The 17,578-nt window shown below is 43.7% G+C and overlaps 1 protein-coding gene across 1 annotated transcript in view; it reads left to right on the top strand.

The window, feature by feature from the left end:
* The window catches only part of Rapgef5 (Rap guanine nucleotide exchange factor 5), a 212,260-nt gene that overhangs the window by 103,380 nt on the left and 91,302 nt on the right, over positions 1-17,578 (top strand). Inside the window, exon 8 of the mRNA XM_051177828.1 lies at positions 11,276-11,349. Within this exon, the coding sequence (XP_051033785.1) occupies positions 11,276-11,349 (74 nt within the window). The remainder of the gene's footprint in view (positions 1-11,275; positions 11,350-17,578) is intronic.

Here is a 17,578-nt window from a genome sequence, read left to right as displayed (position 1 = left end):
CTGGCTTACTGTCTTAAAGGCATGATTATGTAGCCTTGAAAAACAAACCAAGGGACTCTAGCCCAGCCCCGGTTTAGCCAGGCAGTATGACTTAGTGGCTTCCCAAGGCTCATTTCTTAGTCTGTGAAATGGAACTCATAGCACATGCCCTTGGGCTTGTTGGTCGGTAAATGACAGGGCATAAAAAGTGCATTGCTTTGTGCTGGCGTAGTTAGGCCTGGAAATCATCTCTCTTTTACTGGCTTAGATAAATCTTTTGGAATTTAATTCCCTGGAGAAATTATATAGAGTAATGGAGTGCTTTAGGATCTGTAAAGCGAGCGGACACTTCACAGTGTCTCAGAGTCATGTCTGGTTGTCTCCTGCACCGTGGGATTATAGCAGATTGGCCTCCATCTGTCCCCTAGCCAGAACACATCTTGAATGGCAACTTCAAAAGGCCTGAAGTGTCTGTCCCTCTTGAAAAATATAGGGGGAGGGGATTGTAACCAAGGATTGCTTGATTTTTGTTCTTTTTGTAAAACTTGAATGAAGCACAAGTCGTCTTCGAATTAAAATCAAACAGTTTTTCTCCCCTAATACATTTCTGGCCAGCATAGCAACAAAATAGGTTACTTGCATGGATTGACTATGAATTAACCTCTTTGTTGCCCTGGCCAATGTGGTAAATATCTATGTTCTCTTTAAGGGGTCTGATAGGTAACACTCTTTGCTCTAGTGACATTATCATTTTTTTTCCTTTTCCTGTTGAGTAACTTTTCCATTAACAACTTATTAAATCTTACTTGAAAGTAAACTCTGTTAAGACTTCATGAGAAGGGAGTTTGGGGAGTCTTGACAAAGACCTACCATTTGGAATGGAAAACTTTCTACCTTAAAATCAAGGGAGCAAAACAGCAAGAATGCTGTCCTTGGTAACACCTTCATTGCCTAGTGTTGCCGTGACTGATTCTGGTAGACTCCTGCCCACCCTGCACTGGAAAGCCATGCAGCAGCGTTTATATGGTCTGTCTGAATCTGTGGTTCAAGAGGCAGCAGGAGGGTTGTGGGAAGGGAGTTGGGTAGGGACATTTAAAGAGAAAAGATTAAGTCATTGGAGCTCTAATTTTTAGAACCTGAACTCCTAGTGGATTATTCAGGTCCACTCTTGTTTGGAGCACTCGTGGTAACTAACCCCTTCCTTTCAATTAAGTTCTTAGAACATTTTGATACAGTGAGACCTGAGTGCCTAAGCTGTCTCCTTCACTGGTTTCCGGTGCCAATCTAGAACTATTTACCATCTTTGGGGCTCGGTGTTTTTATCTGTTAGATAAGGGTAATCTTAAGAGCACCTGGAAACAGATTGAAGGGAGGACCAGGCCTTCACCTGCCCTAGAACCTCATGGGGTTATCAAGAATCCATGAGGCAGCCCCTTCAGTTTGCAACTTGTTAGCACGGATGGGGTGATTAGTGGTCATTATTTATCTATTATGTATACAGCGTTCTGCCCTCACACCAGAAGAGGGCACCATATCTCATTGTAGATGGTTGTGAGCCACCACCGTGTGGTTTCTGGGAATTGAACTCAGGTCCTCTGGAAGGGCAGCCAGTGCTCTTAACCTCTGAGCCATTTCTACAGTCCCTTAGTGGTCTTTATGAAACCAAATGGTACATGGATCACTCCATGGTTTGCTCACAACTTTGTCCGTGAACATAATGTAAGTCTTAGTAATTATATCAGAACAGACGTGTCGTGAAAAGTTGTTAGGAGAATGAGAAAATACATGCGAGTATAGTTTATCATTTTAATATTTTTAAAGTCTTGGCAAAACTACTAAGTTAAGTGATTCACAAAAGGGGAAACCTGATAAATTCTAAGAGATGACACCTTTAAAAAAAAAAAAAAAAAGAAAGGAAGGAAAGAAGAAAGAAAGAAAGAAAGAAACTAAGTTTCCCACTGGTCCACTACATAGATGCTGAGTAGATATTTAATGTGTTGGCACAAGGTGACATGGCATTATTAGCCTGTCACCAGGGGCTAGGCACCTCAGTGTGGCTTTTCAAGGCGCATTACACAGGGCTCTGACAAGACCCAGTGGAAGCACCCTACAGTGGAGGTCATGTGCCAGGGACAGTAAGGACTCTAGTGACACACTATTATTCACTACAGGGACTGTATTTGACTTTATCTATACTCCTTCACACGCTGTTAAATGGCCTCTGCGTTCCTCCGGCCTATGCCGGTCAGATTTCCATCACTGAAATTAAACTTAGAAAGAGAAAGGACTTATTTGAGTCTATAGGTTTTGAAGTTTCGGCCTATTACTTTGGGCTTGTGGGGAGATAAGCTCATTGAAGAGGAGGATGTGATGATTTCACTAGACCCAAGATAAATGATGAATTAGTGTCTATTGGGGAACACTTACACAGAAAAGTACAAAGAACCATGGGAGCGTTTCTCTGCCCTTGCCCGCCAGAAAGGAAGCACCCAACAAAGCCATGCCTCAAGCTTCCCTCTTTCTGCTTCTGTCTGCCTGAGGCCCCTCTAAGGGGGTGTGGCCACCGTTACAAATTTACTGCAAAGGCCACTCACTACAGCCCATCTTGATGGACATATGTGGAACAGCGAAATTACTCACCTCTGGCCAGGATCTAGGAGGGACAAGGAGGAGGCTGGAGACCCACTAAATAACCCTTTGTAGAGAATGCAATAGAAGCCTTAATACCACTCATCCAGCCACATCTCATAAAGGTTCTACTCCCCTCAGACCCCACCAAGAGCACCATGCTGGGGTCGGAGAAGCGGCTGAGGGCATGTAATGGCGGAACCTGTGACCCAGATCTTAGCCTCCTCACACTTTATCAAGTAGATCACTCCCGAGCTCATTCCCGAGCATCCCTACCACACCTGCCACAGAAACTTTTCCCTCGCTGACCTCAGGTTGTGTAAAATGCAAGGATTCAGGGTGTGATTGGCAATGAGGGCGGGCATAGAAACCAAGATCGGTGAATAGCCCGCATGGTGGTGAAAACGGAAACCTTGTAGGAGCAGATACAATCACCAAGGAAAGCAGCAAAGGACGAGGGGAGCCCAGGCCCAGCTTGCAGGATAAAAAAGGACATGGAACGGGGCATTTGAAATGAATAGTTCCACCACCAGCTGACATGCTAACAGAACAGGGCAGAGAGGAAACAACCTCGTTAGACGTGTGTGTGTGTGTGTGTGTGTGTGTGTGTGTGTGAGAGAGAGAGAGAGAGAGAGAGAGAGAGAGAAAGGGAGGGAGGGAGGGAGGGAAGGAAGGAGACTTACCCCTCATCAGCAAGGGAGGGAGGGAGACTTACCCCTCGTCAGCATTGAGGTGTGTGTGGGTGAATCCAGACTCAAAGTGCATGCAGGAACTAGGCTGCAAAGACTGACCTCTAATTTTCAAATTTCAACACTGAAATAAACACTGTCATGGATGCAGTAAAGGTTTGTGGCTGCTTTTCTTGTTTTTCGGGGTAAGGAGGGACTCGAGCATTTGGAAGCGGCGGTCATTGTGTTGGCAGCACGTGCCCATGTTGCTGCAGCTGGCTACCCTGCTGCTTTGCACACAGTTACTGGCTGAATGTGCAGGGTGTGCTGTGGAGGGGCTTCCTAAAAAAATATTATGAGCCCTCTGCAGGATGGTACAAAACAACAGCTGATTATTTACATAAAGAGGAGCTGGGCCCTGCCTCCTGTGGCTGGAAACTCTGCAGGGTTTTCCAACCTTTTTTGTTTTATGGTCACAGCCCACAGAACACATCAGGGACCCCCCCCCCCGCCTCCATCTCTACACATCACACCCCCCAATAGAAAGTACCAGTTCCAATACATTCTGATCTTAACTATTTTTTTCAGTTTTTTTTTTTTTTTTTTTTTTTTTTTTTCTGTTACATTCTGTCCTGTTTCCCAGAAGAAGGAAAAGAATTGAAAAGGAATTCGTTCCGAGATTAGCATGAGTAAATATGTGGTGTCGCCTGAAACAACCAGCACTCAGGAAGTGGAGGCAGGAGAGTAGCCTGAGCTACAGTCAGACTATCTCTGGAAAACAGAACACCGAGAATGGACTGTTCGGTATGCAGTGTGGCAGGCACTGCTTCGGAGAAGATGCCCGAATGCGTGAGGGATTCTCCTGTTGCCACATCTTAAACTCTTTGCAAAGTGATGAGCAAATTATCTTTCTTAATTATCTTTGCTGACTGTTCCCAAGTGACTTGAAATGCTGAATTTCTTCTATCTGCAGGAAAAGTTTCCTTTGACTTGTAAATTCTTTGGAAAACCAAAACCAGCCAAACGAACAAACAAAACAAAACAACCAGGTTGATCTATTTTTAAAAGCAGTGTACTCACTGTAACACATTGCTCTTATGTGTCTAGTGCTACCTGTGAGTACAGTTATCACCTTGACAAAGTTGTCAAGGACACATTCAATAAACATCACGTTTAAAGGACACTGCTGTGATTTGGAGGCCAGCCTGGGCAACATAGTGTAACAGGCTTTCTTCTGGGCTACCAGTCAGCTCCCAAATCATGACACAGAGACTTAATATTAGTTATGAATGCTTGGCCTTATCTTATGCTCATCCCACTAGCTTAGCTCTTGTAACTCAATTTAACCTGTTTTTCTTGATCTACATTTTGCCTTGGGACTTTTTACCTTTCTGTCATTCTGTATGTCCTACTCTGTGTCTGTCTGTGTATTTGGCCCCCGGGTACCTCTCTCTCTTTCTCTCTTATTCTAGCTACTGCCATTCACCTTTTTATTGGACCAATCATGTGCCTTAGGCGGGCAAGGTAAAACAGCAACACTTCCATACACAATTAAACAAATGCAGCATGAGCAAATGCAATGCACCTTTACAGAGTTAAAGTAATAATCCATAACAGCATAGTGTTAGATCAGCTAGGGGGTCTGAGGCAAGACTCTGTCAGAAACAAAAAGTAAATAAAATTTTTAAGAACGAAAGGCTGCCAGTTACATTTTGGTTTAGGACGCTAGGAGAGATTCCCCTAGCGTCCGTCATAGTGAGTTGCGGGGACAGAAAACTCTTTCCGTGGGACTGGGGAGATGGTTCTCAGTTACAAACACTGGCTGCTCTTACAGAGAACACTAGTTGGGTCCGCATCAGTCACATGCCTGCTCACAACTGTCTGTGTCCAGTTCTAGGGGATTATGACACCCTCTTCTGACCTCCAAAGGCCTCAGACGTGCATGTGGTGTGTATACAAACACTCATGCACATTAAAAAGCAACCGAAAGGAGGGAGAGAGAGAGAGAGAGAGGGAGGCTTGTTCTGGGGACACAGGCGTCTATCTTCCTGGGCCTGGGTTACCTCCCTTAGTACACTAGTTTGTGGTTCTCTTTGTTCACTCGTGCATTTCACGATTGGGTTTTTCTGTACAGCTGAATAGAATTCATACATTCTACACTTTCATTTTCCACGCATCAGCGGAAGGACATTTAGGTCTTTCCCATTTCCTGGATATCTCAAATAGAGCAGCAGCAATGAGCAAAGCTGAGCAAGTATCTGCAGAGTAGGACGCCCGCGGAGTCCTTTGGGCATGTTCGTTCCCAGGACTGCAAAGCCGGGTCATAGAGTAGATCCTCTTTCAGCTTCTTGAGAATTCTCCACACTGATCTCCACCATTGTTACACCGGTTTGCAATCCCACTAACAATGAATGAAGAAGGGTTCCCCGCCCCTCACATCCTCACATAACGAAAACGCGGGTCCACGTGCTGATGTGGATGGGGGAACTTTCATAAGTCCCCACCCAAGATGAAGAGTCGTAGGCAGTTAAATGGCTTTCTCTGCGGATGACCTCCAGACAGGCTATCCAGTCCCCAGTCCCCGGTGGTCAGCCACAAACACATTAATACAAGCAGCACTAAATGGGCTCATAAGGTAGATAGGTATGTGTGTGTGTGTATATGTGTGCATGTGTGTGTCTGTGTGTGTGTGTCTGTGCGTACGTGCATTTGCATGTGTGTGTGCATGTGCAAGTGCATGTGTGTGCGTGCACGTGTGCACGCGTGCACGTGTGCGTTTTGTGTGTGTGCATGTGTGTGCGTGCGTTTGCATGTGTGTGTGCAAGTGCACGCGTGTGCATGTGTGTATGCATGTGTGTGCGCATGTGTGCATGTGTGCGTGCATGCACTGTGCGTTTTTTGTGTGTGTGCATGTGTGTGTCTGTGTGTTCGTGCGTTTGCATGTGTGTGCATGTGTGTGTGCAAGTGCGTGTGTGCATGTGTGTGTGCAAGTATGTGTGGGCGCGCATGTGTGCATGTGTGCGTGCGTGCACGTGTGCGTTTTGTGTGTGTGCACGTGTGTGTCTGTTTGTGTGTAACAATAGTGAGGAGGTGATGGATTTGAGGAGTTGGGGGGCACGTGGGAGGAGGCTGAGGGGCATTAGGGGAGGGTGATGATAATTATATAAGCGCAGTACTTATGCGTGAAGCTCTAAAAGAAAAGTTAAAAGGAAGAAATAAAGTGCTGTCAAGGCAGGCCTTTCCAGCCTTGGAAGCTATCAGCCCTAGTGATGTGAGCTCCCTCCTGGCTAATTTACAAACAGATGCATTTAAACTAAATACTCTTAAGTGGATTAGCGCTAAGTAGTTCACATATACTGTTAGTTCTCATGTGGCCTCTAATGTTCACTATTCAGAGTACATACTCTTGAGTCTTATACTTGTGTTTTTGTTATGCTGAAGGTTGTTTTTAAAGGCTGTTTCTTGCTTTTAGATTCTGTGTGTGGAGAGATAAGGGGATGGTTTGTGTTGGCAGAAGGTGAGGCTTCTAGCCTCTCTGGTCCCAGAAGTATCATTCCTGTGTACGTGTTCTGCTGGAGGGAACTGCCCCAGAGTCAATATTTGCTTAGAAACTCTTCCCCCAACCTACGCTTATTTGATCAGATAAGAGAAAAATTGAACCCTGAATCTAAACAACTACCCACCTCTTCCTCCTCTTGCCACCAGCCTCACTTTTGGGAGACGTGGAGAGAGAAGTCGCCTCCTAACACAGTCTTTGACGTCGGTGTATATATTATGGGATCAGTAGAAAGTTCCAACTACATTATTTCACGTGCATGATTTCATGTTTTCCCTGAAAGCCTAGAACAAATAAGTTTTGTTCTGTAGAGATGTATGTGAGCCAGGGGCCAAATGCACCCTGAGAGTTATGATTATTCCGCGTGTATTTTTTTTTTAAAAACTGAGATTATTTATATGCTGGCATGGGACATTCTCTTTTCTCTATCCTCCGGTATGTGGATGTAGATATAAAATGGTATTCTAAAAACTGCTCAGAAAAAAAAAAAGTATAGTATTCATTAGTCCACAGTGAGTGATTCCATGAGTGCAGTCAGGGCAGTAGATGGTTGTCTTCCCTGATGGAGAGGGCAGAAGGATGGATGTTACGATGAGCACAGGGCTCTGCCTAAGACCAGCTTAGGGTCATCATTGACTGCTGATTCATTGGTCATCATCTCTTTCCTGCACCCGCCCCCCACACTCAGCCAATGTGGAGTTCATTCTGTCCAAGTATAGCCCAGGTCCTCCACGTTCATCTCTCTCCTTGCTGTCCCCGTAGCCTAAGTCATCCCATTTCTAAGGACGGCTTCTGTGACAGTCACCCGTCTGGCCTCTCTGTTCCTGCTTGCTGCTGTGACCTCTTTATCACCCGCAAACAGATAGACAGAACGTGAGGACATAGGCGTCGAAGGACATAAGTTCTTCAGTGGTTCACCGTGTCCTCTGGTTCCAGTCTAAATTTACTGTGGCCTGCAGCGGGTGGTTAGCACGGCCCCAGGTCTCATCTCAACCATGACTATTCAAAGCAGCGCCAACCATGTCCTCCCGGCTCGCATGGTTCGCCCCTCCCCCACCCCAGTGGGTCTGCTGCATTTCTCATAGTTGTCCCTGTGTGGCTTTTCATCTTATCTCCGTTAACATCGAGGGTTTTTTATTGCCGTGAAAAGGCGCCATGACCATGGCAACTCTTATAAGGAAACCATTCAATTGAGGGGGCTCCCTTACAGTTTCAGAGCTCAGTTCACAATCACAACGGTGGGGGACAAGGAAGCATGCAGACAGATGGGGTGTTAGGGAAGAAGCTGAGAGTCCCATATCTGTTACGCTGAGGGAAGCTTGAGCAGAAGAGACCTCAAGGCCTACTCCTGCGGTGACACACTCCCTCCAACAAGGCCACTCCCCTTGGGGAACATTTTCTTTCAAGCCACCACATTCCACTCTCTGGCCCCCAAAGGCAAAGTACATTTAGTCCAACTTCAAAAGTCCCCGTAGTCTATCACTGTCTCAACCACATTTAAAAATTCAAAGTCTCTTCTGAGATTCATGCAATCCCTTAGCTGTAATTACCCTATAAAACCAAAAGTCATGTACCTCTAATATATAATGGCGCAGGGCATACATTACCATTCCAGAATGTAAGGAGGGGAGAGTAGTGAGGAAAGCAAGACAGGAAACCAACTGGGCAAACTCCAAACTCCGCGTCTATGTCTGATGTCAAAATGCTCTTCAGATCTCCAACTCCAACCAGCTTTGAGTGAGGCTCAATTCTGTCTCTCGGGCCTGGCTCCACTTCCTGTTAGCCGCCCTCCTTAGCAGGTAACCCACAACTCTGACATCTCCAACATCTTTGTTCTCCAAGGTAACCCAGGCTTCAACTTCACACCTTCACGAAATGGCCTCTCTGCTAGGCTTCCATTCAGGGAGACCCCTGACGCATGTCTGGCCTCTGTGGCTTTATTCCCGAACTCCTTATCTCTAAACCCAGAACCATATGGCCAGAGCTGCCAAGGAAGTTCTGCTGCTTACTGGGGCTGGACCATGGCCATCTTGTTCAATTACATCTTCACTAGCATTCTGTCTTTCACTGCCTAAGCTTGGCTCCTCTGAAATTTGCTCTGTAGACCAGGCTGGCTTCAAACTCCGAGATCCACCAGACTTCCCAGTGCTGGGATTAAAGGCGTGCACCACCACACCCAGCTTTAAGCTTTTTTATCTTCAGTTCCTTTTTTACAAATTGGAAACTTAGTTGGGTGGGATCTTGCCCTGAGGTGACCATTTCCTCTATTCCATTTTTTAATCCGTGTATCTCCCTGAACACAGGACATAGCTTCATTCCACTTTCCGATCCCCCTTTTCTCCTCAAATATTTTTCCTTTTCAGCTTGTTCCTTTTCATTATACATCTTCATCAGAGTTAACACTAATAACAGAGTCGATACTAGACTGCTTTGAGATCTCCTTTGCCAACAGAATTAATCTAAAACTTAGCCTCAGACAGACTCTTCGGACAAGGGCAAAAGGCAGCCACTTTCTTCACCAAAATATCACAAGAACAAGCTCTAGGCAACATACTAATTTTTTTTTCTTCTGAAAGCTGTTGAGTGAGCATCCAACAGCGCAAATAACTCTTAGCACCTATGTCTTCCATGTTCCTACTAGCATGGCCCATAAAGCAGTGCTCAAACCATTCCACAGCTTTTCTAGCCCAAAGTACCAAAGTCCAAATTCCTCCAATAAGAACATGATCAGGCCTATCACAACAATAGCCCAGTCCCCAGTACCAACTTCTTAGTTAGGGATTTTACTGCTGTGAAGAGACACCATGTAACTCTTACAAAGAAAATATTTAACTGGGGTGGCTCCCTTACAGTTTCAGAGGTTCGGTCCACTGTCATCATGACAGGGATCGTTGTGGCCTGCACGCAGATGTGATCCTGGAGTAGCTGAGAGTCCTGTGGCTTGTAGGCAGCAGGAAGTAGACTGAATGCCACACTGAGGGAAGCTTGAACAAAAGAGACCTGAAAGCCCGCCCCCACAGTGACACACTTCCTCCAACAGGGCCAGCCACACCTCCTAATAGTGCCAGTCCCTTTGGGGACCATTTTCTTCCAAACCATCACAGTTACGTTGACTTTCTCTCTCTCTCCCCCTCTGTGTGTGTGTGTGTGTGTGTGTGTGTGTGTGTGTAGTAAGTGGGGGGGGCTTATTATGCTGCGGTGTTCATGTGGAAATCAGGAAACAAACTGCACACTCTGGTCCTCAGGTGGCAAGAGACTTTATACAGCTAGCCATCTCCCCAGCCCTTACTTCATCTTACATTTATTCTTGTAGCTGTACCTGACTGTTTCCCTGGGTAATATGCATACATCATCGGGGTATATCTGTCTTGTTTGTGAGCACAACTCCAGTGCCGGGCACATAGTATACACCAGCACACACTTGCTTTTTAATAAGCCCTACATACTAAAAAATTGTCCAGTCGTCAAGCTTGGATCAGAGTTGCATATGTTATATTTTTATTGAGTGTCTGGTTGAGAGTAGAGATTCCCAGGAAGCTGGAGAGTAGGAGGAATCCTGTCAGTAGTGAGCAGACTGCTAAGATATAGAATGCACAGGCCAGAGCATGGCACTTTATTTATTATTTGAGACTGATTAGGAGTTGTACCATGCTGGGTTAAGTAAAGAAGAGGCTGGAACCAGGGCCTCGTGTGGGAGGCTCTTGTAGCGGTGAGGGAAGGGCCATAGAATGCTTTCAAAGAGGTCCAGAAGAAAGGGACAATTTTATGGTGACAGCGTACCCAGTAACTGAGCCATAAAACATTGTTTCTTTTGTAATAGGACACTTACCTTGTCACTCAGAACACTGTGCACACATGCATACTCGTGTGTGTGTGTGTGTGTGTGTGTGTGTGTGTGTGTGTGTGTGTGTGTGTGCAGAGTTATACTCCTAGTTACTTGGGAAGTTGAGATAGTAGGATCCAGTGTTCAAGGCTTATGTTGATACCTTAGTGAGATGTCATCTCAACCTTTAAAAAACAATTAAAAGAATGAATGACCTGTGAACATAACTCAACCTCAGCGGTAGAGTGTGAAGCCCCCGGTTTAACCCTTCATTAAAAGAATATTAATTTAATGACTCTTCTCAATGAAAATGAATAGACACTCTCCTGCCCGTACCAGAGTTCCTTTGTCAAAGCACAATAACGAAAGGATAATGTCAGGATGTGATGGAATGGAGAGAAGAGCTGAGATTAAACTTTCCCACTGTTATTGAGTGGATGACGAGACCCCAGTGTGACAGGTAACCTTCCATGGGAATAGCAAGTGGTATTGCTGTGTTTTCATTTCATGAGTCCAGCTTTATTTTTTTTTTTTTCTTGACAAGTTATCTGGAAAAAAGTACCTGAAACATTTTCTTACGATGCAATATATGTTTGTCTTTATTTTATTTTTTTTTTAAAGCAATTGAACAAGATGAAGAAAACACTGACAAGCACATCACCGTGACAGAGGCGAATGATGTTCCTGATCCTCAGGTATGAGCCACATTGTGTTGTACCTTTCTCAGCTGAGGGTAGTTAGATAGGGCAGGTGCTCATGAATGAGGGGGGTTTTCCTTATGTGTCCTGTTATTGCTCAATTTCATCCAGAAAACTGTTTAGTTTTGACATAAAGGCATTTCCTAAGAAAGACCCTAAATTGTTCCTACAGGACTCCTCCCGTACCCAGCATAGTACCGGCTGTAATCTAAGTTACTCACTGTCCAAACGCATGGCCTCCCAAATAAACAATCCATATGGTTTAAATCGTGTGTCACTCTGACTGAGCAGTGTAGCTCCATCCTACCCAGTAAAAGTGCTGTGTGCACTTCCTCCCATTAGTCACCAGATAGCTGTCTGGTTATCAGCTAAACAGCCCTGGTGTTGTAGGGATTCTTCAGTTTGCCCTTCGGTAGTAACCCGTTGCTGTGTCAGAATGCCCACACCAGTAATCTCATCTCACTTATGGTAGTGTATTGAGTTGGGTGCTCTCTCTTGTGATTAGTTAATGCTGTTAATCTGTTATAATGCTTCATGTATAGAGAGAAGTACATCTCGTGTGTGTGTGTGTGTGTGTGTGTGTGTGTGTGTGTGTGTGTGGACAGACTGCGGTACTATTTGTAGTTTTAGGTATTTACTGGGGATCTTAGGATGTGTCTTCTTCAGATAATCATTGATAGAGGAACTATACTTCTTTCTCACTTCCTTTCTTCCTCCCTCCCCTCTACATTTCTATAGATTGATAGGTGGTACATAGATGATAGGTAGCAGACAGCAGACAGATAGGTGTTAGATAAATGCTAAATAGATGGCAGATAGACAGATAGATATAGCTAGATTGACAGGTAGATAGATAGATAGACGGCAGATAGACAGACAGATATAGATAGATGATAGATAGATAGATAGATAGATAGATATAGATAGATGACAGATAGATACATATAGCCAGATTGACAGACTGATAGATAGATAAATGATAGCCAGGTAGATGATTGATAGATAGATAGATAGATAGATAGATAGATAGATAGATGACAGACAGATATGGATGGATGGATGGATGGATGGATGGATGGATGGATGGATGATAGATTCCACTTCTCAAGAAAGCACTGAAGTAGAAGGAGTTGATCCTTATGACTGGCCATCTCTTCAGGCTGGTGGGATAGAAAGAGCTTGCAGTCATACTTTAGCAATACATCAGCTGCCAGAGATCCTGTGCTCTTAACCCCTAGTAGCTAAATCACAAATGGACAAGATTTTGAATTGGATACCTGGGGGTCAACAACCATTTATATTAAAATGAAGCATTTGAGGATTCAGTGTAGTTAACCTACTGCCTTTTGCTTTGAAGGTCCAAAACCCGTTAATTGTGGTTAGAATCATCACATTAGCTTCTGTCAGTCAAGACTGTACAGGTTGTAACATTTTAATAAACTTGCGTTGATTTGTGATAATATGAATGATGCTGTAATTGGGTTTATATTGAAGTTATACTTCAGGCTTCAGGTATGCAGGAGTTCCCCAATTCGACACTCATTGCCTCCTCAAGTGTAAGGAGCAAATGCTCTTACTAGAGAGCCATCTCCCAGGCACAGAAAAAGAACCTTAGTGTTAAGGTAATGCAGTCATTGCTTTCAGATGCGATTGCTTCTTTGTCCTCCCTCTGTGCCCTTTACTAAAGGATCCCTGTCCATGTTTCATTTTTAGCCCTGGGGAATTGTACCCACATTTTATGGCTCAATTTATTGAGGAAACAGACTTTTCATTGGCATTTGTAACATCGCTCAGGCTGAAAACCATCCCAACAGCTTTAATTATACATTACAGGGATTTTTTTTTCTTCTTCTTCCAAAAGAGACCTTGAAATGGGCTTTTAAATAACTCTTCTGACAGTTACACATTAATCCTTCTCTTTCTCTGGCTTAGCAGTGTTAGGTAAACTGTTTGTAATTAATTTCACGTAGATACATTAAATAGACCACACATACGAAAGTCTAGATCAAGAGCTGTAAGTTATCTTGCCTCTTTTGTCATAACAAAGCTCCCAAAATATATTCATAAGTTCATGTGTTTCTTGAATTAAATTACTAAATTACAGAGCCGTGAAAGGGACCCCCAGAGAACATCTGGTTTCACGTTGAATTTCCAAGACTACTATCCTGTGAACCATGGAGGATTTGTGATATCTCTGGGCTGAAAGTCCTCCGGGGAATAAAGTGCCATCCATAAAATTCTCTGAAAACTTTCCACCAAGTAGTCATTTTATTAGCTGTAGAATTATGTAGTCGTTTTAAAAGTAGAGCTGTAGATTTATCTAATGAAAATATTAGTACATCAAAAACTCGATGGGAACTGGAAAATCAAGGCAGTATTATTCCTCTTTTTAATTAGAAAACATGGAATAAGTATAAAAGTTAAATTAATTTGAAATATACTTTTTAAAGTAATAACATCTGTTACCTAGAAGGCATATATTGTATTTATGTACTGATATGTCTGGTTCAGATAAAACTGCTTCCTTATACAAGAAAAAAAAAAAGGACAAAATCTCAAGTCTGTTTAGGATCCTCATCATAACATGAAGTTCCTTGAAAATTTGTGTTTCTGTAGAAACCAAGAATGTAGCCAGTGCCTCTCATCTCCTCCATCTGTTGCTGGTGATGGAAACAGTTGTTTACAGAGCTGTGCATGGGACTCAAGGTGTCTGAATGAGTCCCTGCAGCTTCTGTCCAGGGATCCCGACACAATAGCTCCCAGCACTCCCAGCTGGGACCAGTCCTGCCTTTGCATTCACAGGCATTCCCCCTGATAGCCACACTGGAAGCAAGGTAGAAGGAAGGGGGAGACAGGCAGGAAGAGGGACAGAAGGGCGTGGCTCCTCTATCACGCAGCTGTTACCAGGGGGTCTGTCTGAGGTTTTGTGGGGTGTCAGCATCTCTTCTACAGCAGGATACAGTGAATCGCTGAAGGTGGCATGGAGCAGAAAGAAGTTTTAGGTGCGAACATAGACAGAAGAATTCTCTAGATCCCAGAAATTTACTGCTTTAGGAAAACAATCTTTAGGGAGCTGGAGAGATGGCCCAGTGGCTAAGAGCACTCGCTGCTCTTCTGAAGGCCCTGAGTTCAATTCCCAGCACCCACATGGCAGCTCACAATTGTCTGATGCTATCTTCTGGTATGCAGACACACATGCAGACAAAGCACTCGTATATATAAAATACAAACATAAATAAATAAACAAAAGGAACCCCATCTCTTAAGCATGCTAATTATTTGCAAGTAGAACTAGCCCCCACAGAGTTTCCTTGTCCTCTTACCATGAAGGTGGGTACTTAATACCATTTATTCCCATCTGTCCTCCCTTGCATTGCTTAAAAACACAACTTCATAATTGGTCCATATATTTGGAATTATCTCAGATGATAGGGCCCACTAAAATTCTGACAAACAAGGAATATACTCTTAGGAGGAAGGCTAGGATGGTAAAAGTATCTAAAAGTAAAAATCAAGATGGGCCTTCAGGGATGCTCTAGATCAACCTGTAGGTCGTGACCCCTTTGGGGGTTGTTGCATAACAGATGTTTGCATTATAATTCACAACAGTAGCAAAATTACAGTTGTGAAGTAGCAAGGAAAATAATTTTTGATTGGAAGTCACTGCAATATGAGGAGTTGTATTAAAGGTCCGCCAGCATTAGTAAGGTTGAGAAACACTGGCCTAAAGCATCTATGGATTTCTACAGTCTAGTTTCCTAGTAGGCCGGGAGATGACAACCACAGTCTCCGCCTGTGCCTGTGCCTGTGCCTGTACGAAAGTGTTACTGGAAATAGCCTGTTCTTACCTACCACCCCATTGCCGCTCCAGGCTTTCAGCTGCAGAGCCAAGCAGTTGCAACACACACCTGAGAGATTTACTGACTGCTGGTATGAAAATTTTGCTAATACTTGGCACTTGGATGTCTACTATACCTGTGCCTTTGTTTCTCATAGTACCTGCATCTTCTTCCCAGTTCTTGCCCTTAGTCAATAACTTCTGAAAAAAAGATGCCTTCAGTAAAGAATCTTCACCAGTTGCCCCCATCGGACTCTGCCAGCCTACCTGCATGCTGCCTCCTGTTCCAGTGTTTGGAACATGGATATTTACATTTCTGTCTAAGGGTAGATCTTTATCTTCTTTTCATACTCAAGGGTATTAATCTTGAAAATGTGCTCACTCACATTCTCTCTCCCTCCCCTCTCCTTCCCCCCCCCTCTCAAATTTCCCTGTGTAGTACATGATTTCTAACATAGATAAATATTCTAAAGTAGCCCTCATTTCAACTCCACCCAGCCAGGAGAATTCTCATTCCCATCATTCTTCAGCTGGGGCCGGTCTGTCACAGTACCCTTGGGGTTCTCTGTTGGCTTTCAGTTAGTGAAACTGTCCCCCTAACCACCACGAGAGGAGATTCCTGTCCTCAAAATTTCTTTGTCAAATTGATAGTTATATGGAAACATCTTAATTGATACTTCAGCAGCATACTGGTAGATCCTACACACACACACACACACACACACACACAGACACACACACACACACGCGCGCGCGCACATACACTGAAACCCCTTAGTCCTCCAAATTTCCCCTGAAGCTGCTACCTCTTCTGCCCCCTTTCTGATTCTCTGCACCCTCCCATTGAAACATTGCAGTCAGCTATTTGATTTATATCCCTGCATTCAAATAACCAAAGCAAAATACAGTCTATGCTCTGGATGGCCCAGGCACTCTGCCCCTGCCTTTGCTTCTGGACCCACAGTCTGCCAAGCCTCACCCCACTGAGACTTGGAGTAGGCACCTTCCTTCCATAGTCCCCCCAGTATTTACAGTTATTTGGGAAACGCCCAAACAGCATCTGCTGACCCTGCTTTGAAACTGCATCTAAATGCCCCTCAGGCCTTGTCATCTCTTCCACTGCCTCAAGAGGGGGAGACATCCTGGGTGAACGAATGTTTCCTTCATCCTTCCTGGTGGACACAGTGAGCCTCTACGCTATAAATTTGTTTGTGATGGTTTTCTGCTGAAGCCATTCCAAAGAATTTCATCTTGTTTAGAACAAGAATCTGAACTCTTTTTCCCCCCCCCATAGGCAAAACACTGTCATGTATTTTAATATTATTCATTGTCTTACAGATCAGTTAACACCAAATTTAAGTGCAACATATTTTTATTAGCATAACCTGGTAAGATATCATTAGCTCATATCGTCTCAAACATAATTTAAAGAAGTAACATAGTTTGTCTTCATGAAGACTGATTATCATAATTCTTGCTATTAAACTAAAACTTATATTCCATAAATTCTGTGTACTTATAGCTTTTTTTTTAATTAACTGCAATATTGTCTTGTTGATATAAGATGCCCAACTTGACTCCTCCAAAAAGTAATGAGCCTGATTCTTCATTTCATTGCTATGTGGATCTTTATTCTTAAGTTACTTCATTTTAAAATTTGAATTGAATGTATTTATCTTTGGCAATACAAAGTATATGCAGCAGGTACGACTAATATTAGGCAAAACTCTACCAACAAAGTACTTAATTTTAACACACACACACTAGGTGCATACCATGTGGTATTTCACTGTATCTATACATTTTATAAGTTGACATCAGGATAAATACATTTATTTAAATATTTGGTATTTATTATGACAGAGACTTTAAAAATACATTATCTTTGCTTTGGGAAACATTGATTAGTGTCATCTATAGTCACCTCACGGGGCTAAATATTATTTTTAATTTTTCTGAAAGCATTTTTTGTGTGTGTGTGCCCTATATTCTGATTATGGTATTCCCATTTCTGCCTGCTTCTCCAAGACCCTCCTCACCCCCCTTCCCATCTGAATCCATACCCTTTCTGTTTCTCCTTTAAAAGCCAGATAGGCCGGGAGTTGGTGGCACACACTTTTAATCCTAACACTCAGGAGGCAGAGGCAGGTGGATCTCTGTGAGTTTGAGGCCAGCCTGGTCTACAGAGATAGTTCCAGTACAGGTTCCAAAACAATACAGAGGAAACCCTGTCTCAAAAAAAAATTTTAAAAACAAACAAAAAACCAGATAGATGGACAGGCATTGGTGGCACACACCTTTAATCCCAGCAGTCAGGAGGCAGAGACAGGAGGATCTCTGTGAGTCTAAGACTAGCCTGATACAGGGCAACTTCTAGGACATCCAGGG

The sequence above is a fragment of the Phodopus roborovskii genome, unplaced genomic scaffold, assembly GCF_943737965.1.
Source record: "Phodopus roborovskii unplaced genomic scaffold, PHOROB, whole genome shotgun sequence".
NCBI lineage: Eukaryota > Metazoa > Chordata > Mammalia > Rodentia > Cricetidae > Phodopus > Phodopus roborovskii.
Note: the sequence above shows the minus strand (reverse complement) of the source record. Positions and strands in the feature narration are given on the sequence as shown.